Consider the following 27309-nt stretch of genomic DNA (forward strand, 5'->3'; position numbering starts at 1 on the left):
TCCATGGCTTGTGTTATCGTTCAGGCTTTATGTAAACTGAACGGGAGTCATTTTGCTGTTGCCTGTTTCTCCAGAATTCCCTTGTCTGAAGGCTCAACACTTTTTACTTTTCTCAGCAGCGTTTCCATTAGTCTCGATTTCCTTTACCCGTCCTTCTCTCCCTTCTGCCACCAGCTTCTGCCTACTCCCTCGACTCTTCGCGTCTGTTGTACCTGCTCTCTGTATCTGCCCCCATGGATCCTGGTGCTTCCTATACGCCACTGACACTTACTGTGAACTCCACAAGGAATCAGAAGAAGCACGATGTTGTCTTTTAACATATATTTATACATATTCCTTGTGCTAGGAAGTGATAGTAACCGTGTCTCTGTTACTCCCCTGGCATTGCTAGTAGATTCGTAATACTATGGCAAAATAACACGGTTCTGCCTCAGGAGCTGACTGCCACTGCAGGCGGCAAGGGGCAAAAGCCAAATAGGTAATGCTCTTATTTATGTGCTTTCAACAGATTCTTAGTACTTTCCCCCTACATTTCTGCAGCAAAAACTGGTCCCCATGAGGAGCAAAGAGTGACTCCAGGGAAAATTTTAGTTTATAGATGTGGTCTATGGATTTCCATGCCCCTTTTGCTCTCCAGCTGTCCCCTCTGCTTCCCTCTGAGCACATGCTCTGTTCCTTTCCTTTTCACAACTCTCTGGGGTCTAAATCCTGGCCCTTTGGAAAGTCAAAGGTAAAAGTCAGTTGGTTTCAGAAGGGCAGGATTTTAGCCCAGCCACTCTGATTGAGCAGACGCCCGTCCCACGTTGCGGGTGGGCGCGTGTGGCTCTCTGCTGGGACGAGGCAGCGGTGTAGCAGGCTCAGTCGAGGGAGAGCACACCAGGGAGTGCCAGAGAGGCTGAGGACACTAAACCAAGATATGTCAATGTTGTTATCTCTGCCTTTCTGAGCTGCTTACAGCACCGCATGCTCCTCTGTCAATTCCACTCAGATTAAAAACCACAGTGAAATGTTCATTTTTGTGCTTCTGAATGGGACATCAGAGATAATGTAGATACCTAATGTGTATCTGAAATGATAAGTGGGGTTTTTTTCCCCTCTGTTGAAGAGTGTTGCAGAAAGAAACAGTTGTCATGAACTATCTATAAGATGGTTCCTTTCTCCAGAGAGTTTATTACCCTTCATCTTTCATTACCCTGGGATATTTACAGGTAGCATATTCATTACCTTGAACATTCCCGCATGCTTGTACGAGCACACAGTGTACAGATGCTAGGAGACAGGCTCCTTAGCGCCCAAAGACAGGGTATTCTCATTTAACGTTTTCATTTCACTGCACCAAACTGTGGAGCTGCAACATAAGCAACTTTGGACTTATTTACTCAGCGTGTGAGACTCAGAGACACAGGGAGTTTTGACTGGTCACATTACATGTCATGTTAAAGAGCCTTTTGTCTCCATTCAAGCTTTCTGAAACAAGACAAATTATGATATTTTCCTGTTAATTTCTGTTAATTTCTTTCCTTAATGAGTTTCATTAAAATCAAGGCTTCCGGAAGACTGAGCCATGACAGCTGTCTAAAGACTGTTTCACTTGTTATGGGCTGTTTGGGCTGAATAATTATTTCAGCTTTGTGAGGATTATTTCTTTAAATAAGAACAATGATGCTCTGTTTGGGAAGAGAAACAAATGCTTGGAGTGGTGCAGCATAATTTTGTAGCACTGACTTGTAGTACTCAATGGCTTTCAGGAATACCTGGGAAAAACACATCTCTCTCAGTCTGACGTTTTTTAATGATTTCACTTAAGGATACAAAGGCAGCTATTTCAGCTGGCAAGAGAAAGAGGGCTTGGCTTTTAATGAAGCAAATCAATTCTTCGAAAGAGAGAGGGGCTTATTCTTTACTGTCGCATTGCTGTGAATGTGACCCAAGAATGAAAAAGCAAGTCTTTCTGGTTTGCCATTCATAAAATATTCCTGTAAGCTGCAGGCCTGATACTTTGATAAGATAATGGCAAATATTTCAGTTCTCTTCTATTACCAGGACAGTGAAATCTTAAGGTTGCATTGTGTATTTCACAGCTATTGTAATTAAAAAGGCAAGGCTTTTACAAGTTCGGTCTGTTTGCTGAGCTGACCATTTTCTTTTGACACGGAAATTCTTAAATCAAGGGGTGGGAAGATGGGAATTTTACGGTAGTCCACTGCTTCCAAGTCTGAACTGGACACTCACCACCTGTTTTCACGAGCTGTTGCACCGAATTCCTTGTCAGAGTTGCAGAAAACCCGGCTGGTTTGACGGAGCTTGTGTTCCTATTGTGAGTCTCAGATTTCAAGAGCCGAATGGTAGAGTTTTGTTTGAGGAAAGTGAGCATTTTCTGAGATTTAGGGACACCCTCTCAACTTGCTAAATCCTTGCTCCCTGCCCCCTGTTTCTAATCCTATGTCCTTCCTGGTGCTGATTTTATCACAGTACTCTTATTCCTTGGGGGATAGAGGCCAGTGACCTCTGCTTACAATGAGATTGTAGTTAAGAAAGTGGTTATTTGGAAGTGGCACCTTCTTGTTTAACAAACTGACTCTGCGTGCTCTGTATGCTTCCTGTGTTGACCCAGATGTATCTTGTCCCTGTCAGTGTGGCTGGAGAATGACTAGATGACTTCCCACCTCAGTTAGCATCATCAGGGTGATGGTCAAGAAAACCCTAACACACAGATGTTTTACTACCAAGAGTGAAAAAACACCAAAAGAGCACAGCTTAATTTTTGAATCACAGGTTGATTTTATAAGGCAGACAGAAAAGCACAACCCTGTCCGCCCTCAGAAAGCCACCGCTATAATGAGAAACGAAGCCGAGCGTATCTGATGTAGTAACTGTCAAAAGGGAAGTCAAGCTCTTGTCGGTACCGCAGGACTGGTCTCAGACGGCAGCCACTGCGTGATGGATACTCAGGACACGGCATGGGTCAAGTGTTTAAGGTAATTGTTTGTGAAATGGCCGGCTGACAGCTGAAGAGCTGTGGTGAATTTGCAGCTTGGCCAGAGTTTCTCAGGGAGCAGCCTCTCCCACCACCAAATGGCTACGTATCAGGAAAAGGTGGGCTTCTGCTCTTTTATTTTCCTTACCGATTGACAGCCGTAGCAGTCGGAGAGGTGCATGCTCCCAGCAGGAGAGGAAAGGTGCCCACAGAGGCACAGTGCAAGCCAGGTGGGTGCTCCTGCACCGCGTGAGCCCCTTCCTCCATGGAGCATCCGCAAAGGGAGCAGGAGGGTGTCCCGCTGCCCCACGGGGAGCACCACGCCTGAGCAGCCCTGATGTAGCCAGGAATTTGTGGCCAGTCCTGTCATCGTCACGGCTCTGGAATGAGGGAAAATGTTTCCTTAGCTCCTCTTCCCAAGGCTGGGATTTCCAAAAGCGTGGGACAAAATGAAGCAACCGATTTCCCCGAAGAAAAGCAAACAATGGGCTTTGTTTGCTTAACCTACACCGGGTCTTCTGAGAATCCAAGCCCAAGTGGCCTTGCGAGAGGGAATCGCATGGGCTCTCAGCTCCGGCACTGCCGTATAAATCCAGAACCCACATTGTAATCTTCTTCTGTCATGTCTTAATTACTGCTTTGACATACTTTTAATGGGAAATTTCTGCAAGAAATTGGTCCCTCTTAAAACTTTCCTCTGATGAAAAATGAGAATGAAAGATGTAGTTTTGGGCTGGTTTGAGGAAGGCTGCTTATTCATTGCTAGAAAGGCCAGAAGAGCTGTTGTGATTTTCTCCTCACAGTCATGTTTACATGATCTTCCTTTTACTTCTGGGTTTTTTTTTTATTTTTTTAAAAAAAGGGCAAAAAAACCCAATCAAAATCAAAAATCCCCCAAAACAGGAGGGCCACTTTTCAATCTCACTTTATAGGTATGCGGTGTCAAAAAAGCAGGTGTATGTAAGCCCATTTATAAAAATAAAACCACAATTGCCTTTTTTCTAGTTCAGATATTCTAAGAACCCTAGATTTAGTCTTTGCTTAATCTCAAATATTAGCACCATAAAATCAGTCGCATTTAAATACTTTTCCTAAGAGATGTGCTGTCTTTCCAGTCAGTTGTCGGCTTGTTTTGCTCCAGGAGTTGAGGACCTGCCTCTCTGCCTTTACCGTTTCATGAAGTTTCACTGCGGAGACTTGATCTCCAACCATGAAAGCTATTTCAGATTTGCTAAGAGCACTGCAGCTTCTGCACCCTGGGAGCCCATGGAATGAAAGCCTTTGCATGCGCGGCAGGCTCGGCTCTGCCGCTTTCTGCTGTGTGGCTAAAAGTAGCCAGCGTAAAAATTTGCTGCCTTTCTTGTTGAGTAGTGGCTTTTAGAAATCAGTCCGTCTCCTGCATATCAGAAGTAATGAGTATAAAGGAGCTGTGTGCTTTGTTATCATGAGAGGATCCCCTCGGAGGGATGTTTAGAGTTTAGCCTACTTCTGAAAGTGGTGGTTATTTTTTTCACGATAATCGCCACTGGCCGATACCCAGCCTGGCAGAGAAACTCCAGAAGTCTGTGCTTTCAGCCTCGGTGGGTGAACCTGGCACCCAGTTATTTTTAGCATATATTGTGCCTGGATTTCTAGCTGCCTCTCAATGATGTGAAAGCTCTTAATTGAATGTAATCCATGAAAGATTTATTCTCCCAATCAGCTTTCTCACAGGAAGTTATTTTAGACTCATCAGATTCCAGCTGTTGCTTAAATCCATTCAGCCATCAAGCCTGTCAATTTTATTGTGAGTATTCCAGGTCGGTTCCCTGCCGAGGCCTAGACGTGGGCCTCCTATTCTTCTGTTTTCCATTTAAGTCAATCTGTACACTAACACAGGTCTTCCCTGGTGTGTGGGGAGACGAGCAAGGATGTGGAAAAAATGGAAGTTGGTCTGATCTAGCTGATTCAACAAGGGTGGTTTAAAAACCCCTTTTCAGCTTTGTTCTTAAGATCTTCTGCTTCCCACAGTGATCTTTCTACAGCAGCCAGCACTTGATGCCCAAGAGGGATGAAAAATGATTCAAAAAGAAAATAAAAAACACATAGACTTTTGTGAGCTCTAGCAGCATTTGACCAGCCTCAGCTACATGTGGCAGCTCCACCCTCTTGTGAAGCAACTCCGTTGTAGTTTTAGGATGTTAAGGTTTGTCTTTAAAGTTTCCAGTTGCTTCTCATGAGCGGTGGAACTAAACCTAGAAATTCATGCTCATCCATGCGTATATGCACATGGTGAGGCCGCTGTATCTTTTCCTCTGAACTTTCTAAAGAGAAATGGCATATCTTGGCACAGCCAGTAGGTTTTACTTCTTTTCCATCACTACATTCTCCTTTCTTTGTCTCAGAGCTGCATAAATGTTCCCCATTCCACCTGTTATCACAGTATGTGACTGACTGTAGCAAGAGACTGTGGATTTGGGGGGTCTCATAGAAACCAATGGAGCTATTGAAGGTTATTTTGAAAGACCTGGGTAATATAGCTAGTAAAACTGTAGTATCAAAGTTTGTTAAAAGTGTGTCCACAGCTAGTATTTTATTTTCTTTTCTTTTTTTTAATCCCAGTTTTAGTAAAGAAAATGTTAAAGGTCCTGCTGAGGGTCTAGACAAAATCATTTCCTAACATCTATAATTGCCCTTTCCCTTCCCGCTCATGTGTTATAGGGAAAGTGTCTATGTCATTGGTAATACTTTAGGAAGCTCCCATTCCAGTAGTGGTGTTATCTAGGATGCTCATTTGTAATTGTCTGAATTCCTCTGAGCAGCTCTGCATTCCTTAGATTGGGAGAGAAAGATTTAAACTCCTGCTGAAAGGCATCATGAGAGTGATGACATTTCTCGTTACTTCATGTATCTCTAGGAGTATAATCTAAGTTGGTTTCCTGGATAGCCATATAATTGAACTCAGAAATGTAGGAAAAATAGAAGAAAGAAAAATTAGGAATCAGAGTGAAATGTATCTCTGTTGTACTCCTCGTTATATTTGCATGTTTCTGTGTGGATATTTACGTGTTTCAAGTCCAGTTGTCCCATTTTGGCCCAAGTCAGGATGTTCAAAGTTGTCGAGTTTCAAGAGCACTTTACTTTCTCACAACAGGAGTAGACACCCAGAAAATTTTTTGTGGTGTGAACAGACACCTGGAAGGCCAGAGAAGCTGTGACCTCCTGGCTTTCAAAAGCTCTTCAGTGACAAACCTTTCCTAGAGCATGTATAAGAAGAAAAGCTAGTCCATGCCCAGTACCATCAGGAGATATGCATATGTGTTTTGCCCTTCCATCTCTCAGCCAATGTGTAGTGTAACCAGGTGTGCTAGCTGTGCATGTTAAACTCAACCCCTGTCTCTGAAGTCTCTCACCAGTTTCAGAAACAATTTCTTTACCTTTTTCTGAAGGTAGAAATCATAGCCCCAACTGATTTCCATGGGTTACTTTTGAGGTTTGAAAACAGATCCAGAGTTCCCATGTCCAAGGTCAATTCCTAGAGCTTGACTGCAGAGAGGCATAAATGTCCCAAAAGTCCAGCTGAATTTAGCCTGCAGGCCACAGGCCAGACTCATGGCTCTTTACATCAAGGCCATCTCTGTACCAGTTCCTTGAAACTACTCTGGTGTGGGAGCACTTGTACCATTGTTGTTAATAGCTGATGAATGTGTCCTTCCAGAATGCATTACTCTCCTCCTGGATTTGTGCATAGTTTTGGCCTGCACACCACCCAGCTTGGTGATTTGTTCTCCAAAGAGTTATTTTCTTTCATTTGTTTTTGCACATTTATTGAACCTGTAGCTTTTTGCATTGTGAGAAACAATGGATAGTTAATGGATAGTTAGTAGCCACTTTTTTTTGGTAACAAAAATATGGGGGTTTTTTGGTAACATAAAACTATAGCAGCCTACATAGACTACTATCATATTCATTCTCAACTTTTTTTTTTTTTTAAGTGGATAAGTCCTTGTTATTTAATATCTTACATAAGAGCTGTTCCAAACCTCTGATTACCCTTCCCTGATACTATTTCCTTTAGTGCAGACCATGGCCTGGTTTTAAGGAGGGGCCTGCCATGTGTTTAAAATAACATTTGAAAAAGAAGGTTTATCCAGTGTGGAGATGCAATTAAAGTTGTGTATTGATAATGAACTAACAACAGCAGCAATTAATGCTCCGGGCAAGAACTTGTTATCTTCCCCTTTCCTTGCTTCTCTTCTCATATCTTCGATAGGAGAGGTGACAAAATGTCTGGCTGAGCCTTAAATTGCTGTTTCTAGTCTGTCTCCCCTCAAAAGTGTGACAGCCGTGTCCCCCTTCCCCTTTGCCAAGGAGTAGGCAGGGAGTCACCCGCAGGGCTGGGGGAGAAGGCGGCGGACACGGGGCGATGCAGAGCCACGCAGCTATGCTCCCGTGCGACGAGGCAGACAACCTGAACTTGTATTCCATCCTCCGCAGTGACACGCTGTGCAAGGCAGTCGTCCTTCCAGGGGACTTCCAGGGGCACAGGGCTGCGGTGGGAGTGGGGTGAGAGCCAGTGCCCTGCCACAGGACTCCTCCGATGCCTTTCGGGGAGCCCCGTGGAGCAGCTGGGTTTGGAGGTGCCATCGTGACTGTGTCGGAGGAGGGAAGCCCCCTCGCAGCTGAGGGATGTGGTGGAGGCTAGGAGAATGCTTCCTCGTGAGATGCCTTTCTCCCTCAGCTCCTGTTGGCAGGACGATTAAGCTCCTCCTATCCCTCGGGATCAGGTGGGCTCTTGCCTGCGAGAAATAAATTTGGGTGAGGAGCAGAAAAGAGCGCGATTCCCCTGGCCGAGTGCCTGTGGGATGCCGAGGTGCTCTTCCACCGTGAGGTTGTGCTCTCCACGATCCATAGCTGTCAAGGAAGCTGCTGGACCCAGAGGCCCACTTTGGGACCCAGTATCATCTCATGTGGGGCAGGACAGGAGGGATTTTTTCTCAGACATTAGCCGAGGCTTCCTCTGGCCGGGGAGCCCTCACAGCATGCAGGGGGAGCACACAGGTCAGCCCTGACAGCTCCAGTGCTTAGCTGCGTGAGGAGTTCATTCCTATGGGATCAGGGAGGAAACGTGGTCTCCAGTCATGGCTTTCTTATCGGGACAGTTCCTCTGTGTCCTAAAAATGCCATCCCACCTTGTGTTTCCCTTCCCTCTTTTGCTTACTCATCACACTTCCTCTACCTACACATACATGCACATAGGGAGTCCATCTGTACATAGGAAAGGAGATGTACTACGATCTCACCTAGCTCAGCACTGCACAGTGAGATATATGAAAAAAACCCCCAGAACAGTGGACATAAAGGCCAAACTCACTTAGCAAACCTGTCACACACCCACTCCCGCTGCCCTCGGGGCAGGTCTGTACCCCTGGAGGGACTGGTGGCCCATTGCTCCTCAGATTGTTCTCAACAGGGTGATACTGGCCACTGCTGGAGACAAACCTGGGCCAGGGTACCTTAGATCTGACCCAGTGTGGCCGTTCTTACTCGGAGTCCCTGTTTCAAGGTTGTGGTGGAAGAAGAATCTACCAGACATCTGGTCCAACCAGCGCAGGAGAGTTTCCTACCATATGTTTCCACTACCTTCAGCCCCAAGAGCTGGGGGAGTAGGAGACACAGGACTGGTCACAGCTTGAAGGCTACTGTGCTGGGCGAGGAAGAGAGCCACGACCGTTTTTTGGCTCTTGCCCATCCCCTCCTTGAATCCCTTCCTAGCGCAGGCTGCCTGCGAGTGCGGTGGGGCACCAGGGGGGTGATTTACGTGTTTGCTTGCTGGAAGCCATGCGCTGGGAATCATTGTCCTAGAACAAACCATCGATGCTATTTCTGACCCACAGCAGCAAAAGCCCAAAACATGAAGTTAGGGCTGACACTCCTTCTTTAACTTGAGCCACTGTGCTTTTCATCACGATGCCAAGAGTTGTCAGCTTTAACTCTGGCTTTTTTTGGCTTGTGTCACAACCTAATAAGTTATAGGCCAGCTTCTCCTGTCGATGTTTTTGCTGCACAGAAGGCTTCACATTTTGTAAGCTTTTACAGCACAGCTGTGCTCAGAGATAAAACAGAATGTGTATACAGTACAGTATGCATTCAACTGATGCACTAGATTCTTCCCACCATATGTATGGAGTGGTGTGCATTTCACTCCAATACCTCACTGCCAAAACTGCCAGAAGCAAATAAACAAATGGCGGAAGAGAGACACCATATGACGCAGTGCCAGGCACATGACCTAGACTTTCAGAAAGAGACCCTGGCTGCTTTTAAAGGATTATAGTGGTCCAATTTTTTAAACCTCGCCTCCCACTGTGTGAAATGTTCTGCCAGTGTACGCTGTGAAGTGTGCCGGTTGTTAAAGAACACTCATAGATTTCCCCTTCCTGCTAAGCAGCTGATGTTGCAGCTCCTCGTGCTCAATACTCATTTCCCCTTTCTTCGATGCCAGTGATTCCCCATCAGGTTTCTAAACCGAGAGAGAGGAACAATGGAGATGTGTGAAGCAGTCTAATTCTGGAAGGAATGCTACTGTAAAAAGGCAGAACACATGTAATTAGGATAATGAGATTAATAATATTAGGAACAATTTAACGATTAATATATAAACAATACAAGTGAGACAAATGGTTGTTCCATCTCGTTCCCCACAAAAAAAAGTCACTATGTTGCGTTTCACAGCATTGATGGTGAAGATGCCTGTAATAAACTGACACAAACGTTAATTACATGGTTAGATGTAATTAATTTAAATTGTAATTCTATTCCTGGAACTCGCACTCTGAATATGAAAAGAGGATTCTTTAGGTTCTTTTCTCTCTGACCAGCCTGTTGCTAAAGAAAAGACGATGACGGCCACCGCCACGGTGCTCCTCCTGCTACTAGTACTGGGAAACACGGGTGGATTTTCCTGTCTATTGGCCTCAATCTTATGTTAGGCTGAACATCTGTCGCTAGCCCGGTGGTTATCTTGCTCACTCTGGCCTTTTCTGAAGCTTAGCTTTGCTGGTGATTGTGTGAAGGCCAAGCAGGTGCTTTCTTCACTTTAGAGAAGCTTTAGGCACAGATTGAACTGCTTTAAGAACAGCAGAGGTCAAGACCGTTACTGATACCCAATGCAAAATGGTCTGGATGCAGGCAAGAGAATTGGGTCTTGGATTTTGATGGGATCAGATGTGGAATAAAAAATTATGTTAAGTTTTTCAGATAGCAGCAATATTCAGTAGAGTAAGAATGTGCTTAAAGTGTTTATTTAGAGCTGGTTCTTTGCTTGATGCTTTTGTACTTCTGTGTAGTGGTAGTAATAACAGCATCAGTTTCCCCCAAGCCTTGCTGCCTCCTACAGTAACATACACTGTGACCAAGATAAAGATCTCTACGTCTTGGTCAAACAACGGGGAATTTGTGGAGCTGTGCACGGCGGCTGAAAGGCCGAAGGCCACATTTCTACAGGCTTCTCCAGACTCTGCTTAGACAGAGATGTCATTTCGACTGTGCCCTAAAATGAGATAGATAAGTCTCTGCACTGGCAACAGAAGAGGCGAGCACTTGATTTACAGCCTGGGAGAGGAGACGCACCAGGAGTACTTCGTTCTCTGATTATTGCAAAGCCCACCTGGCTGCTTCAAGCCCAGCTCTTGAACAGAGGAGCCATGGGCACTCGCTGTGCAGGGGGTGTGATTTTGGGACCTCCCAGCTCTGTAGCTCTGGTACCCACTTTGCAGAGCAATGTTCTAGCTCCATCTCTTCCCTTTGGAAGCAGTAGCTCCGTCTTTGAGGTGAATGGGACAGGCCTATGGCAGCAGACCTATTGCATAGGCCACCAGCTGGACGTCAGTGGGCCCAGCAGCACAACGGGCGTACGTTGGCGGTGACACCGAGTGGTCCATTGGACAGTGAGGAAACATTAAAGAAGGCCAGAGCTATAAACAAGGTTATCGGCTAAGGATTTGTTGGAGGTGTTGGGCAAATAGGATTTATATAAGGGGCCAGCACGTGAGAGGCTGGAATAAACCCATGGAAGCTTTAAAAAGCTGATAATGCCACCCAGAAATGGTAGGGGTGGCATGGACAGACTCATGCATGCTCACGAGGAAAGAGCAGTGCTAGCTGGGAGCGTGCAGGGGTCTGGTGCAGCTTCAAGGGATGCCTGTCTTTAAGAGTTAGAATAGTTGTTTGGTTTTGGGGTTTTTTTTTCTGTAATAACAATGCACAGAGTTGAAAACAAAGGTGCAGTCTGATAAACCCTGGAGCCTGAAGTAAACTGTTGGGAATAGTTAGAAGTGGGTTCCTTTAGGCTCAGAAACCTCGCCAAGGATCTACCTGCAGCTGCTCCCCATGGAATATGGTAGCGAAGGGAACTGGGAAGACAGAGGCGTTTTTCAGCACATTTCATCTTACTATGACAGAAAGGAGAAAGCTCAGAATGGGACTTCTCAAATCCCAAGGCAAGTTGGGAAGATAAATTATAGTTGGTTGCCTCCCATTGCCTGAAAAGATCTGTGGGCTCTGAACTTTCTTATGAGTTTCAACAGACAGTTTCCTCGTTTTAGACATGATATATGTTACTGGAATCCCTCCAGGTGACAGAGGGTTGCAGTGGGCAGTGGAAAACACAGGCATGCCACTGTGATTTAGAAATAACCGTCTGCCAGCGTTGGGAGCAAGCTCAGAGGTGTTTGAGTTACGTCCTGTTTGTCAGTGACAGCGTGGCATCCCCTGTGGTCATGACTTCTTCTTCTTTAAAGAAGAGTGGAAATCCTGGAAAAGGAGGGCTACCTCATTTGGACTGTATCAGCCTATTGCTCTGCGAAATGTCTTTGAAAGTAAAACTTTGAATAAAAGCCTTAAAAAAAAGGTGGCGGGAGAGGAGGGAGAAGTACTGTACCGGGTATTAGACCCAGAGGCAGCGGTGATATTGTGACCTGAGTCCCTGACCTCCAGCTGGGCTGTTGGGAATTACAACGAGTACTCCTCACCACCAGCCAGGTTTTGCTTTTGTCCTGCTTGTAACTGCCACTATCCCACCTTTTATTGCAGCCATTCATCATCGGCAGAAAGACTGGGAGATGATATTAAGGTTGTAGAAGATGTCATTTGTATCAAAGCTTCCCCTCCTTTCTTTTCACCCTCTCCTTGCCCCTTCTCCTGCATACGCTCTGTTCCTATTGGGTTTTGCCCCCCTCTCCAGACCAATCGTCCCTTCACCCAGCTGATAAATGATTGCTTTAATAATATTACGGCCCCTCCATTTTCATGTGTGGATGGCCCAAGTGGCATGTTGCTCGTAACCAAAGCAGGGAGAGATTTCTATTTTCACCCTTTCAAAGGCCACCAAAAATACAGAGAATAGGATCCTGCCTGTCTTGCACTGATCCCAGACAAGCATTTATTGCTGTGGAGTAGCTTGCAGGTACAGCCTATTTGAGGGAAAGCTTTACCAACCAGATCTGCTCATTGTTTTTCCTTCTCCGCATTTATTCAAAGTGCAGAACTGTTTATATACCACAAAGATGGGAATTAAAAAGAGTACGTGTAGAATTTACCAGCTGTTTAAGTCTTATTGTTACCTTCTGTATCGATCAAATCCGTTGCCTCTTAATTGGATATTGACTGTTGTGAGGCAAATAAGGCAAGCTGTCAGAGAGGGGAGGGATGGGGCGCGAGGTTTATCTTAATGGTATGTTGATCATGACTAGTCTATAAAAGCCAGTGGGAAAGGAGTTCATTAAACCAGCCTGCAATTGCTTTAAAAAAATATGCTCTGAGTCAAGATGATTAATCATATATGTGACACCGCAATCAGAGAAAACCCACATTGTTGCTCTGGTATTTACAACACCAAAGCTTGAAATAAGCAGATGCATTGAAACAAATTCATTAGGGACAGTGATTTGTTTGGTCTGTGAGCCTTAGCTAACTGTAACCAACATTTGAGGATTTTTTTTTTCCTTTACTTTTTTCCCCTTGGTGTTGTGTTTTGTTTTTCTGCCTCCCTGCTTCTCCGGCAGGCTGATTGGAAATGTGTGCTTGCCCTGCACAGTAGTCTCTCATCTGTGCCGGGGAACCCTTGTAGAAATGGCAGCAGTGAGAAGGGATACTTGAGCTACCTGACAGTGAACTGCACAGAATACTTCGGAAAATGCTTTTATCTCATAAATTATAATAAGCAGGGAATGGGAAGATAGAGGGAAAGCTTATCGGCTACACTGGTGTGAGCTACCCATTACAAAAATGGAATCTGCTGGGAAGTCTCTAGTATATTTTCATTTCTCTCCTAGCCATGTATTAGGCTGCATATTGAATATGTTGCAATAACTGTCAAGCACGGTCCATTAGTGTCTCTGGATCAGGCCTGTCGTGAATCAGAAGGGAGATTAGTAGGATAGGCTCACTTTTATGAGGGTCCATGCAGCTGTGACTTGTCGAAGAAACGTTCGAAGGGACAATAAACAAAGTTTATTTCAAATTATCTCAATGTTGTGTGTCTGTTATCGTATCTATTCTTTGGCAATTTGGAACTGGTTATTAAAAATTTATGATATGGGTAAAGGTTTGTGCAGTTTGAAAAATTAGCTTTTGAGGCAGCCACCTGAACACTTCTCATATATCACCATGCCGTGAACTGTCAGGGAAAGGGTAGCGCAGTGCTGCGGAAGCCAGTAAAGCTGCAGAAAGTGCTTGGTTATTAGCTGATAGAGGAAGGAAAAAGGTGCATAAGTCTGAAATGCAATGGGAAAATGAGGTTTAATGGGGAGTTTTCATTTGAGAGCATAAGGCAGTTCCCTGCTCGAGCAACTGGATCGAGGCTGGACCGCCTTCACTTGCTCGTGGGCTCGAGTCATTTAATGTCTCAATCCTTCTACTCCTCTTCCTATAAAAATTAGAAGAGTGGTCCAGGGCAGTAGACACCACTCTTTTTGCTTCAGTTGCTTTTTCTGAATGTATTGCAAAACTGAAGGCAATCATCAGTTTTTCCTAAGTATTTTATGACTGTGGTAGAAGGGGCTATAAATGTACAGCATTGCAAGCTGTATATAAAGAAAATCCTGATTTTGCCTGGAAGGATGAGATATCCAGCAGGAAATCAGGGTTCTTCTATAACGTATATGAAACAAAACTGGGGGAAGGGGAGAAAAAGTTGTGTAGAATCCAGAAAGCTGACTCTTCGGGTTTTTTTGTCTAAGTTTTGAGTGACTTTTAAATGCAGTAGGATGAAAGTTATGACTTTAGCAGGCACTAGGGTAGCACTGTTATTAGTATTTCCTTTTGATTCACTTATAATATTACTTACATTATAACAGAGTTTGCAGCTTGCATTTTAAATATAAACTGTGGATAATTTTATACCATGAAATTCTGAGCAAAAAATGTAATACATAAAGCTGGACCATTACGAGCCATAGCCTGTGGAAGACAAGCGTTATTCAAAAAAAGAAAAGATCCATAAATAACCATTTATCAGATTTTCAGGCACATTTGTTTGGATTTTTTAGTGTGCTTCAGTTATGCAAGAAAATGAACGTGACATTCCTCAGTTGCTTTGACGAGGATAATTTCAGAAACACTGCTCTGTCATTCCACAGATTGGCACCTTCTCCTTCTTTATCGTAATGCATTTTTTCTGGGGCAGCTTTTCTCAGCAAAACTGCCTGTTTCCCAGGAGTTTTTATACCTGTTCAGAAAGGGACAATGAGGGGCTGTGGGTTGGGTTTGGTTAGAATAGCAAGTTTGACCTGGTGACTGTTTATTTTTGAAGTCAAGGAGTATTTTTTCTGTTAGCACAATGAAGAAGATTGCAGGATATTCTGAATGATGTATTTTCTCCATTTTTAATCACGCTAGCCAGATCACTGGCTCCCGAAGGCATTTCCACACCAAACCTTCTCCTAAACATGTGGACTCAAGATGCTTTTCTAATCCAGTCTGCCATTAGTGGTGTTGCGTTCAGATTTTGTATTCATTTTTGAAATAGCAACTAAAATTTGAAAAAAGGTTAGAGTTTGGGTCTAGATTTGTCACTGTGTATGATGGACATATCACAGTAAAGCATAAGCAGCTCTTACCAAGAGGTACGCCAACGATAGGGGCCCTTTTCGTGCTGTGGATGCTTGCAGGGAATTGAACCTCAGGCTCTACGTAGGGACTGCATCTTTGCAGGGACATCTTTGCTCCTTCTCAGTGACCATATAACTTCACTCTCTGTGAGAGGGACTCCGCAGCTGTGGAGTCTGTACTGTAATATATAGGAGCCAGGAGCAGCTGAGTGCCAGGGAGAGATTTCAGGGAAGGCGGTGGATAGATCCCAGGCGACAAAATGGCAGAAAGCTGTCTCCAGTGGTGCACCCTCTGCTCGGGACCTGGAGGAGCCACGTACAGTCCCAGGATTTTGCTTGTTGCGCTGATATTGTTTGGCTGGTGTCTATCCACTGGTGATTTCCGCCAGTGTAGACAAGATCTCAATTCCTAACTTAAATAACGGGTGGAGATGTGCACGTGTGTGTTGGTACGTGTGTTCGTGTGCGCGTTGGGGTGATGTGTGTGGGGAGAGGAGAGGAGGCAGCAAAAGAAGTCAGCAAAAGCCCATCTGGTTTTCCTCTGCATACTTAATAAGGAAGTTATAAGAGGGCATATTCCCAATTTCTTTTTAACTTTGTAGATCACCTCCAGTAGACAGATTGTCTCGTGGACCACTTCCCCTCCCCTTGGCGATCAAATAACATTCCTGTGGTGACTACAGCAGTTGCTTACATGGAAAAATAACATTAGGAAAGTATTTAATGTATTTTTAGCTGTCTTTAAATGCATTTTAGCAGCTGGAAACAAGGGGAGTGAGTAGCACGTGAACTGCAAGCTCTCCATAGACCACCACCAAGTGTGCAGAGAACCACTGCTGGCAGAGAGACCCCAGGCTGGGAAATGTTGGGTAGGGTGGTCACCTCTAATTTGGGATGGTCACAGGAGGTCAGACAAAAGCGATAACCTCGATTTTGGTGGGATGTAAATTATAGCGATGCAATAAACAACCAGTGTGATTTTAGGTCCTTTATTTTCACTGATCTGAGTTTTGGGAGATTTTATGAAACATTGTTTTGACATGTTTCAGAATACCTGAGACTTTTTCAAAAAGCTTGAGAAGATTTTAGAGTCTTGGAGTGGCAAAATATTACAACTGTAGAGATTAGTGAATAGAGTGCAGCTGAGAGAGGCAACAAGCTTATACAAATACCACTTATTCCATCACTCCGCGAATCAGGAAAATCCTGAAATCCCTGTGAAGAGCAAACCTCTTGTCAAACATTAGTGGGAGCTTTTCCTGAGGGAGGACTTTCCCCGAGCCGAGAGCTCACTCACTCCTATAACTGCGGGGTTGGTGAACGAGGGACGTCCTCTCCGGACCGTCGTCCCTGGCCCTGCTCCGCTCCCAGCGTGGAGCCATGACCTGGCACCCTGACATCGGGCTACCCCGCTGCCCCAGCCCACAGCAAGTACGTTCATATTTCTGGGAAGAATATACTCAACAGATGGAAGTTTAGTACTATTTTTACCGTAGCTGGTACAGTGAATGTAGAGAGCATGACAATTGATTATCTGGGACAACAGAAATGCACAGGAACTAGAATTTCAAGGATTAGGGTCTCCCCAAGGATTTCCTTCGAGTTTCAGTGAAGGGAGAGATAACCTTTGTGGTGGAAACAGAAACACGGCTTTCAGTTCCCATCTGCGGCCAGCCTCCGGACACAATAGTATTAAGGGTGATGTGAACTTCCTCTGTTCATCGCCACGGGACGGGAGCCTTGACGCAGTTATCTGCACTTCGAGAGCAGTGCTGTTCAATTTCTCGCAGTTTTTTTTTTTTGTCTTACCAGAGACGTTCAACTAATGCCTGCATTTAATGTGTCTGGGGGTAACGGTCCCATGTTTCATCTGTTTTAAAGGACATTTATGGAAATTAGGTGGCAATTTTATCCTGAGTAAGCAGGCTAATATTCTGTCACTCTGCATTACTCAAGTGGCCATCTCTCTTAGAAAATAGATGTTAGGTGTTTTCAGTTAAGTGGCATTAAACTTTTGTGGACCGAGCAGTAGGATTTCATTGCAAATGCATTGTCCCATTTTAGTGGAAGCTTTGCATTAACAAGTTCCATCTTAATAAATTATTCTGTTCAACCTGCCTTGTGACTTACGCTATCATAAGATCCTGCCCTTAATATTAAAATGTAAGCACAGATTTCCTCTCCCAAGGCTAAGGCTTCATCAAAAGACTTACACTGAAACTAAGAAAGCCTCTGTCTGGATCAAGATAATTTTTCTCTGAGAATAAGGAGAAACAAATATCCATGCACTTCAGAGAGAAGGAAATTCTGCTGTAGGTTGTTCTTCCTCCGTCTTGTTAAAAAAGGGAATCTTGACTTAATATATAGTCTGTTTCCAAACTATTGGCATCTTTCACAAATACAGGCTGGCTGGCTTACGAACAGATAGCACAGTTTGTGTAGCCAAAGATAGTTGTCATCATGCACTTATTAATGAGTACACATATCTCTGAACATCAAATGCTGTGCTATTTTCAGAGAGGTCCTTTCAGATCCTGTTTTCTGTTCTTTTTTAAAATTTTTTTTCCTTATCCTCCTGACATTTTCCTTCAAAGCTCAATGGTAGAAAGCAGAGGGGAAAAGAGACCTGGGAAGGGAGATGTTCTCATCTGTCCAGCTTCCCCATGTCAGGAGCTACTCTGCGCGTGTCATTCCTGACAGATGTTTGCCTAATCTGCTCTTAAAAAACTCCAGTGATGGGGCTTTGACAGTCTCCTTAGGCAATCTGCTCCAGCGCTTTGCTGTACCTATCATTAAGAAGGGTTTCCTGATATCTAACCTGCAATTAAAGGCCACGATTTCCCACGCAACCCGTCATCAGGCTGACCTTCCAGCCAAGCCAGCCCCACCAAGTCGACTGCAGTTTCCTCGCTAGATCTCCCTTGCCAAGGCTGCTCCGTGGGTAACGTGCTCTCTTCTGCCGGGAGTAGCCAGGGCGGTGTGAGTGCCGCCGGTTTTGTCAAGTGTCCAGCCCGGCGTCCCGAGGGTCAGCGATGGGCAGGTTTCCCTCTCGGATCCCATGCAGCTGACGGGAAGGCGGCTGCCTGCCAGTAGAGGCTATTGAATGAGAAGATTCAGTAAATCCCGGGAGAGGTGCTGCCACAGTGAAGTTGCAGCAGGTTTGCGCTGATAAAACCAACAGCGCTCACCATGGTCCCAGGCCTTAGAACAGAAGCTGAAGCCTTTTTTGTCCTGGAACAAAATGTGCTTGTGCGGACAGTTGCACCGTATATTGCATATATGCAATCAATTGCATCTAGCGTTTTGGACATACATTTTTTGATGAGAGCGTTTCTGTAACGATTTCAGCAGTTTAAAGCATTTAAAAAAATCAGAAAGATCACAGGTTTGGCTTGGGTTTTTTTCAGTTGCTTCCTTTTAAACAATAGCAGGCGAAATACATCCCATGGCAGCCAGACCTGCTGGAGAAGCTGTAGATGCCAGCCTGCTGTGAGTGAGGTCGAGATGCGGGGGAGCTGAGGCGGTCGCTCACTGGTGTGCAGCAGCGATTGAGAGCGAGTCAGTGTAGATACAGGCGTATCACAATATTACCATGGCAAGATAAACTCTGAGCCACTTTTTTAATACGCTCAGAACAGTGCTGAACATTGTAAGACTGTTTCCTTCCGCAAATTATTTACAACTGGAAGATGGTAGTAATGAATTAATGGAAAGCAACTGGAGAATTAGCCCTGACTGCTCAGAATAGGTATTTTTTACAATGGAAACCAGCTAGCTAAACTAGGTATACTTTTGCTGCTTGAGTAAATTATAGCAGTATGTAGCTAGACTGGTTTTGAGACTAGGAAATTTTGGTGACATCCGAAGTTAAATAAAATAAGGTTTGGATCAGAAGGAGAGGGGGCATGTTGCCATCAGCAGGGGTGAATAATCTTTGTGTAACTGGCAATTTTGGTAAGCAGGTCAAGGTTGGTGGGGTTTGTCTCTATATTTTGACACATGCATTACAAACACCCTGGTATCCATTTCATTTTACAAGGTGTGTGCGTGCACCAAGATAATGCTCCAAAGGGTCACTGGCAGGTTACAATGTGCCAGCCGTCACGTGCACAATGTCTAGAATAGTGCCAAGATACAATTTCAGGGGTCTGGGGGCACCAACAGCATTCCGAGCCCTACACAACACCTGTGCCCCACGCAACAGCTCGCCAGCTCTCTGTCACTGAGCATCCCGTTGGCACCTGTGATCCCGAGCTGACAGGTCCATTTCTATTTGTGCAAGGCATTTTTAAGGCATTCGTCCCCCAGTTGTCTCCTAGATGACCTGGAAGAGCTTCAGCGAGTTGCCTGTATTCTTTCATGGAGAACAGGAAAAGACAAAGTTTGTTTTCAAAATGAGGAGTGGGGTTTTTTTTACAAAACACAGTCAAATTTGGACTTTGTATTCCACGCAGCATGGGAAGTAGATTTATTGTGTGAGAGAGGTTTCAGCTTCAAACTAATAATTAGAAGAATATATTTAAACCTTTGTCAATATAGAAGTCATTTCAGGTGCTCAGGAATGCTCTGCCTCTTCCTTGTGGTTTGAAGGAAAAATTTTAGACATTTTCCACCCTGCAGCTATTGAGGGCAATGAAAGAAAATACCTGTAAGCTGCTAGGAAACATACAGAATAAACTCGTTTCCCACTTCCCGCTTCTTGTAATAATCATCAATTGTAGGTACTACTCCAAACACACTTTTGGGCAAACTTTGCACTTCTAAAAATGGTATTTTCTGTTGGGCAGAGTTTGTTCACACCCCACGGCTGACAAGCAGAGGCCCAAGTCAAAGCCCGCTGGAGTCAATGGGCTTTCGATGAGGTGCAGTCCCTTCATGTTTTCCTAAAAAATCCCCGGTGCTGTTAACCCACGGCTCCCCTTTCCCACCCCGTCCCCCCCCCGGGGAGAGGCAGAAGCCTATTTGAAGGCAAACAAGCCGTAGAGCCTACAAGGTGTAAATATCTTTCATAAATGCCAACGCCGAAAAAGCCTGGGCGCCGGGAGTGTGACACACGACGACAGGCAGTTCACGCCGCGCGAGGGGGGGGGACGATACGCCAGCGCTGCCGCAGCCGCCGAGGTGCGCCCGCATCGCACCCGGGCATCCCTGGACCCCCCTGCCCCGGGGAGGGGGACGGGGACGGGGATGTGGGGCAGCTGGAGGGACGGGGAGCAGGACTACCTGCTCCTCGCCCTGTCGCCTCCGCCTGCTCCCCTCGTGTCCCCCCCCTTCTGCCCTCCTCCTCTCCCCGGCTTCTTCAGGCAGGGGCTGATTTAAATAGGTTGGCAGGGAGCCAGGAGCTCATCATTTTAATGCAGTGTAAAATGGAATGCGCATAATTATATGCAAGCCATATGTGAGGGAGACAGCTCAGCTGTGAATTTCGGGAGGCTGCGAGAGGGAGAGAGCGAACAGTCAGGGATCAGATGAGATGGAGCGGAACGGAGTGCAAGTGTCACTCAAATGAACAGTGTAATGAGTGTATTGCTGACACTCCTCCTTTCACCTGCTTCTCCCTTTTGCTTTAACTCCAAAGCAGAAAACGCTGTAGATGAGAAGGGAAAAATACTATCTGCAAGCAGGATTGCTAATGGGCTCTGGTAATGTCTCCATTTAAACTTCAGCTTTCTCAATTAACAGCGTAGTTCCAAATAACTGGTAACTTTTAATGCATCTTTGTCATTAAATATTTTGACCGCATTTGACTGAAGGATCATTGTTCTCACTAGATGATTGCTCCTTTCAAAGCTTCACTTAAACATGGAGGGGGAATCCATTTATCTATAATAGTATTACATGTAAGTTATGAGTATGAAAACTTATTTATTTTTTTTGGCCTTGCTGTTAAACTGAAAGTACAAGTACATTATCTAGGGATTGCTTAAGCATGTCAAAAAGTTTAAACGAGTACGTATGTAATGTAATCCTGAAAAATGCAATGGAGTAAATTGAAACCCTGAGTTACTCACACTTTCCAGCTCAAATATTTCATTTTGGGTTTGTCTTTTGTTGTTCTAATTATTACACCACAATGAATTTGCATGTTCAACCTAAGCTATGTAAGAAAACAGCATCCCAAGTTCTCATATCTAAAAGGTGTACTGCGTATTTAAAGAATCTTTTTAATAATGTTGTATTTTGGGATTCCCGTCTGTTTTAATGATCTGAGCTGTTATGCTTTTAGCTTTTTTTTTTTTTCCTTCCATTATTTGTAAGTCCCTAAATAGGCCATTATATTTCCCTTCAGGCTAGAGATGAAGATGGACATGCTGAAAATTTTCCCCAGCAGCACTATGCTAAGGAAACTCCAAGACTTGCCTTCAAGAATAACTGCGAACTACTTGTAAGAATAACATACTTACAACAAGTCTAGTTTGTTACTTTAGCACAGTGAAAACAGTTTTTTTTTTTTTTTTGAAAGGCTTTTGTTCATTATGACATACATTATGAAATATGATAGGTTTTTTTTTCCTGTTTAGCGTTCTAATGCTAGTTCTGCTATCCGTGAACAATTTAAGATCTCAAATTGCTTGAAAAATCTCTTATATATGATGACAGCACGTGAATGGCCTTGTCGTACTACCTTGTGTCACACGGTAAATCAGGGAGAGCCATGCAGGGAGTGGCTGGTGATGCACAAAAAGCCCCCCCCCCCCCCCCAGGCGCCCCAAAACTCACTCTCCCATCCACCTTTTAGCTCTGCCATGTATTCGGGCGGCGGCACCATGTTTTGTTCTGCTGACACGCAGTACTCCCTTTAGAGCTCTCCTATTCCTCCCCTTCCTAGCTGCATGCAGGCGGGAGCATCCTCTCCTCTCCACTCCTCTCCTCTGCTGCGGGGAAAGAGCAAAAGCCAGGAAAGCACACACAGGGAGCCTGGAGTGTTTACAAGCCGTAAGAGAGATGATATCAGCTGTGAAAAGATCTCTGTTCCAAGGCAGGGTTAATTCGCTGTTCATTTTAGCATTTGCAGCTAGGCACAATTAAAAGCAAGCAGGAATGCCTATTATATTTCTATTAAATGAATCTGTTGGGACCTAATGTTCTTGATTAGCTTGCGAAAATGAGTGCTCCACGATGAGTTTTTCTGTTTGCCTAAAGTAAACAGAGAATGAATTGTAATACATTTAAGAGAGATTCACGCATGGCTTTTGTAAAGAGAGTTTTAAATGAATTGGTAGATCTCTCCCTCGCATTCGCCTTTCTTCTCGGCCGTACTTAAGTAAAATGTATCGTTTGGCTAAATGGAAATATTGGTGGAGAGTCAGAACACGGGGTTATATTTTGAAACAACAACACGTTTTTTTCTCGTTATAACTATAGAAGAGGCGGGTGGCGGTGGAGGAGCAAGCTGTGTTTCCTCTGCATTAAAACCCGTGTCTGCCTCTCCTGTAGAGGATGCAGGGCCAAACGCTAATCTTGGTGTCCCAGGCGCGACATGCAGCGAAGTCGAGCTGATGAGCCGATGTAGAAGCCCGGACTGGAGGGCAGCAGCCCAGGGAGTGCAGAGCATCTCGTCCACGCCTGCACTAGTGGGCCCAGGCTCTCCTGCTGCCCAGGCATCCCCTGTGCTGAGCCAACCCCCGGTTAGGTCATGACGATGCTTTTTAGAGCCACAGGTGTCACTAGAAAGGGTCGGTTTGGTCCCACGATGATTCTTCCCAGCCAAAAGCAACGTGACCCATAAGACCTGATCTTGCTTCCTCTTAAACCCCTTGCAAAGTTCCTGTTGGTTTCAGGGGCAGCAGGGTTACGTCCTAAGGGGAGGAAACTAGACAAACACGAAAAGCGATTCCCTGGTGCAGTCACAGTTCTTGTGCCAAATAAGTGAAACTGTTTCTTCAAGGCCATGCTTAATTACTGTGCCACTGGTCAAATCAGGCCTGACGAAGCATCACAGCACACCAAGATGCCCCCAAAGTCAATAGGGCTTCTTGGTGTTGGAGGAGTTCAGGACTAGTATTGGGAGACAACACGATATAAAATAAGTCATGTATTATTTCAACTGAAAAATCTGCTTTATTTTTAGTGCAAGCAAGCAATGAACCAATTAACCCTCTTTGTCCTATTAGAATCAAGCACTCTTTTAATGCCCAGTTAATTATTCCTCTATTAATATGTATTTAAGTTTTTGCTTTATTATATCACTCCTGTACCTGGCAAAAGCTCAAGTCATCCAACTTAGTCCTTCATGTGCTTTTTTGGACAAGTTTCAGTTCTTGTTTAAGGAAGTAATAAAAGCAATTTGTCATAGTTTTATTTTTCCTATGCTATTGGAAACAAAATTGGCAGGGATGTAATCTGTACTCAATTTGTATGTGAAAAAAAATAGTAGAAAAATAATGAATATGTACCTCTGCTATCTTTAAAGATGTATTTTAGGAACTTTCAGTGAAAATATGATGTTGAGCCTAGGTTTTGGTGGTGGGGGAACTAGTGTTATTTGTCGAAGATGCTACATGTTTCACAGTGAGGTAGTGGTTTTCTTTCTGTATTTTTACTTTTTGGGAAACAATGCTATATTAAAATGTGCTTGAGAGTAAAGCAAATTTCACAGGAACTGGCCGTTAAGACAGCATCTTTCTCCTAAAGGCTAGTCAGTATTTCTACGTTTATGCTAGGAATTGTCTCCTTGCGAGGGGAGAGGGGAAAAAAAATATGAAAGAAAGGAGTGGGCACAGCTGCTTCCTCTAAAAAAACATTTTCCCAATGGTAAAAACTTACCTAGATTCTAACAGTGTAAGTCAGATGCTGGCTGAGCAAAAAGCTGAGATTTTTTAAATGAAAGAAACTGAAACTTGGTTATGCTTTTGAGAATCGGGAAATCCTTGGAGTTTTCTCAGTGCAGTTGAGAGTAAGTACTGTAATAGCCTGTCAGGTGAAATTGGAGGCTTCGGCTCAAAAGTGCTTTCTTTGCTTTAGGGTTCCGCTGCCATTTTCCAGCAAGGTTTGTTCCGGCGAGCGCAGGCTCCTCTGTTTGGGAAATGCTTGTGCTGGGAGGGTGCTGCCAGGCAGGATCCAGGGGCTGGGGTGCTGCTGCTGGGGTCTGCGTGCCAGGGCTCTCCCGCAAGAGCCGTGCTACACCGGCTGAATCTTAACATCCCAGGTCACGGGCACACACAGCGAGCTTTAACTCCTCAGTCCTTGGAGAGATTTGAAAGCGCAGTAACATAGAGTATTACAGATTGTATGCTGTCTTCATTGCTTACTCCTCAGAAGAGGAGATAATTTGAGTAGTGAGGTACAACTCAGCTATTCGGGGGGTTTTTTTGAGAGAGAGCTTGATAGCAAGTAGGAGGAAGAAAGAGGTATAATTTAGGCAAAAGAAACCCCTGAAGTGCTTACGGTAGTTCTGAGCGTCAAGAAAAGCAGTGACACTTAAAGATTTTGGTTGGTGTAGAAAGCCGTTGTGCAGTTATGGGATTAGGTTAGGGTGTTCGCTTCCTGCGCTAAATCCAGATCCGTCGTGTCGTGCCGTTTTTCGTAGAGCACAGGAAACAAAGCGGTTAAGGTGCTCTAGTCAGTGAGGACATCAAATTTTCCGTGTGAACTTTTCAGTATTTTTGAGAATCATGTTTTCTTAAGTTTAGCTACCCACGATGAGTACCGGGAACCACATAAAACAAATTTATTTTTAAAGAGCCAGGCCAGCATGCTGTCTTGGCCAGCCGTCCACTCTTCTCCCATAGGCGCTGCCTCAGGATTTTAATTTCTTATTCCACGAGTGGCTGGAAGCTTTTCTTTCAGGCACAGCTCTTTGTTTCCAGAAGGAAAAGGCAGAATTTAGTCCTCTGGAAGCTGATTGTCAAGGAGCAGTACAGTCCAGCTAATAGTGGATGTGGGGAGTGAGATGGGATTAGCTGCGGAGAAAGGGTAGGCTGGAGTGAAAAGGCCAGTGAAAAGCCCACAGCCCCGGCTCTAGCCGACTGAAATTCCTGAGCCATTGCCTAGAGAAAGGAAAAATCAATCTGGCACCTACCCAGGTTAGTCAGGGTAGGAAGAGCCATGCTTGGATGCCTTTTAACAAAAGTGGGAAAGAAAAACCAACAGTTTGTCCTCCCCCCTCCCTGCAGTTACCCAGAATATTGAGTCAAGGTTTCAGATTGGCATGCTGCTGTATGAGCAAAGGAGGGTTTGATGGGTTAAGGAAATTAAACGCCAGGTTGCTTTCCAGATCATTTGTTTATGGAGATGATCTGAGTACCACCCACTGCTATGGGATTATATGTAAAGCAAACAAATAACCAAACAAAACATAAACACCCTGAAAAAAAATTCATTTCCAGTCTCACACCCAGCTGTGATCCATGGTTTTCCTGCAGTAAAATCATGATCTTTTTTTCCTTGGAATCAAAAAGCCTGCTCCTAGTAGTTCTGCTCTGGGAGGATAAATTTGTGAGTCCAGTATGCGATGAATTATCAGGTAGTCCTGGTGCTTGGAAGCTGTTACGTAAAAGACACAAAATAAAACATGCTTGTTATTGGATTTAATGCAAACTCACCTACGGCCAGTTATCTTTAATCACTAACAAAAAGAGGCAGAGAAAGCTCTGAAAACGCAACTACAACTGAAACATGAAAGGTAGAATACTCTCCTATGAGAAAAAGGCCTTTGGGGAGGCTATGGCAAGGCTGAGAGGAGCCAGAGCTACAGCTGATGCTTCAGCTGAAGTCATGTTGCTTTGCTCTGCTGTTCCAGCGCTAGAGGCAGGGTCAGGAAGCATGGCACGTGGGGCATCCCGACAGGGCAGCAAGGATGCAGGCAGATTAACCTCAGCGTTACGGTACTGGAATATGGGAAAGATTTCATACCTACAAGACTGATTTTAAAAAGCACTGAGAATATTTGTGGTCAGATGAGGCCAGCAGGTTTTGTAGTTGTAGTCAAATTAAATGTAAATATACATATTGGTATCCTTTGGAGGCCATGAGAGTTTTGGTTTCAGAAAGTGAGGTTTGAATTCTTTTTTTTTTAAGGTACCTGTTCTGTTCCCTGTGCCCCAGTGTCAAGCAACACCGCTGCCTGTTAGTGCTTCAGCGTTAAAAGAAAACACCTCTCCATCCATTTACAATCACAGTGCCTTCAGAGGACTGAATTAGGGGGAGATAGCTTTGCTCATCCCTTCTCTTGCCTTTCCACCCTTTTTGTCTCCCATGCTGCCTCCTTATTCTTAGCAGCAAGGAGAGAGAAAGCAAAGGCTCTTGTTCCCTTTGTAGCTCTCCCTGGTCCTTCCTTCACCCTGTTAGGTGCAAACCGGCAGAGGGAGCGGCGGAACGCTTCCTTCATCCTGGCCGAGGCTTTGGGATGCGCAGAGCTTTTTCAGCCAGAAAGCTGGAGCGGGACTGCTGCCTAGCAAGCTCTGAGGGATGCAGGGCCACATCTAGCCTTTAAGGTACTGACCTTGCGGTCAGGAGGCGATTTTGCCACCCTGGAGAAGTGGGATGGGAGAGGGGGACGAGACCTGTGACACCCTGTGGAGCTCCAGGTCATGGAGCTAGTGGTACCAAGCCTGCCGAGAATTAAAACCTCCACGGTGGTGCCTAGCACTGTTTCAGCATCACTCGACGTTCGCTGCATCTCACCGCTGGTGCTATTTTTTGCTGGTTTACCGGTGGCTTTCATCAGTTTCTTGCTCAGTTTGCCAGCGCAGTCTGAGAGCAACTGGTGCTGCTCCATCAGCTGCACCGTGGCGTATGCAGCTATTCGAGCAAATGGCTGTGCAAAACCCGTAACAGCCGACAGAGAGCCCGCCGTTGGTTTCAGGGACTTTGGATCAGGCACAGAGAGCTGTCAGAGTGGCAGTTATGGCTCTGGAACAAAAATATCGAGAAAAGCAATTGTAGCCGTGAATTGATACTGATGTTCTTAAAACCTCAGTAATCTTGGCCACGTGAAATTCAACCTTTCTTGTGACTGAAATAACAGTGAGGCTTAGGTCATGTTGTAGACTAATCGCCTGTAATGTTTCGTTTTCAAAAACTAAATTGTTCATGAGTTATAGCAGAATATTTTAAAAAGAACCTCCCCAAAACCCCGCCAAAAAAAACTTGCATTCTGTTTCTTTTCAAGCAAGGGCAACAAACCAGGCAAAATTAGAGTCAGGGTTTTTTTCGGTCCTTAATTGCTGCCAGGCCGGACGAAGGGCTGTGTGGTGTTCACCTTACGCACGCTCCTAAAGACTGATGAAGTCCACGGGCACT

The 27309-nt window shown here is 44.8% G+C and overlaps 1 protein-coding gene across 2 annotated transcripts in view; it reads left to right on the forward strand.

Annotated features, from left to right (window-relative positions):
* The window catches only part of SOBP (sine oculis binding protein homolog), a 118942-nt gene that overhangs the window by 45106 nt on the left and 46527 nt on the right, over positions 1–27309 (forward strand). The window contains exon 5 of one of the 2 annotated variants that reach the window (XM_075046719.1): positions 21356–21451. The exons of the other annotated variant lie outside the window; for it this stretch is intronic. Within the exon in view, the coding sequence (XP_074902820.1) occupies positions 21356–21451 (96 nt within the window). The remainder of the gene's footprint in view (positions 1–21355; positions 21452–27309) is intronic. 2 annotated transcript variants of the gene reach the window in all.

The sequence above is a fragment of the Buteo buteo genome, chromosome 15 (assembly GCF_964188355.1).
Source record: "Buteo buteo chromosome 15, bButBut1.hap1.1, whole genome shotgun sequence".
Lineage (NCBI taxonomy): Eukaryota > Metazoa > Chordata > Aves > Accipitriformes > Accipitridae > Buteo > Buteo buteo.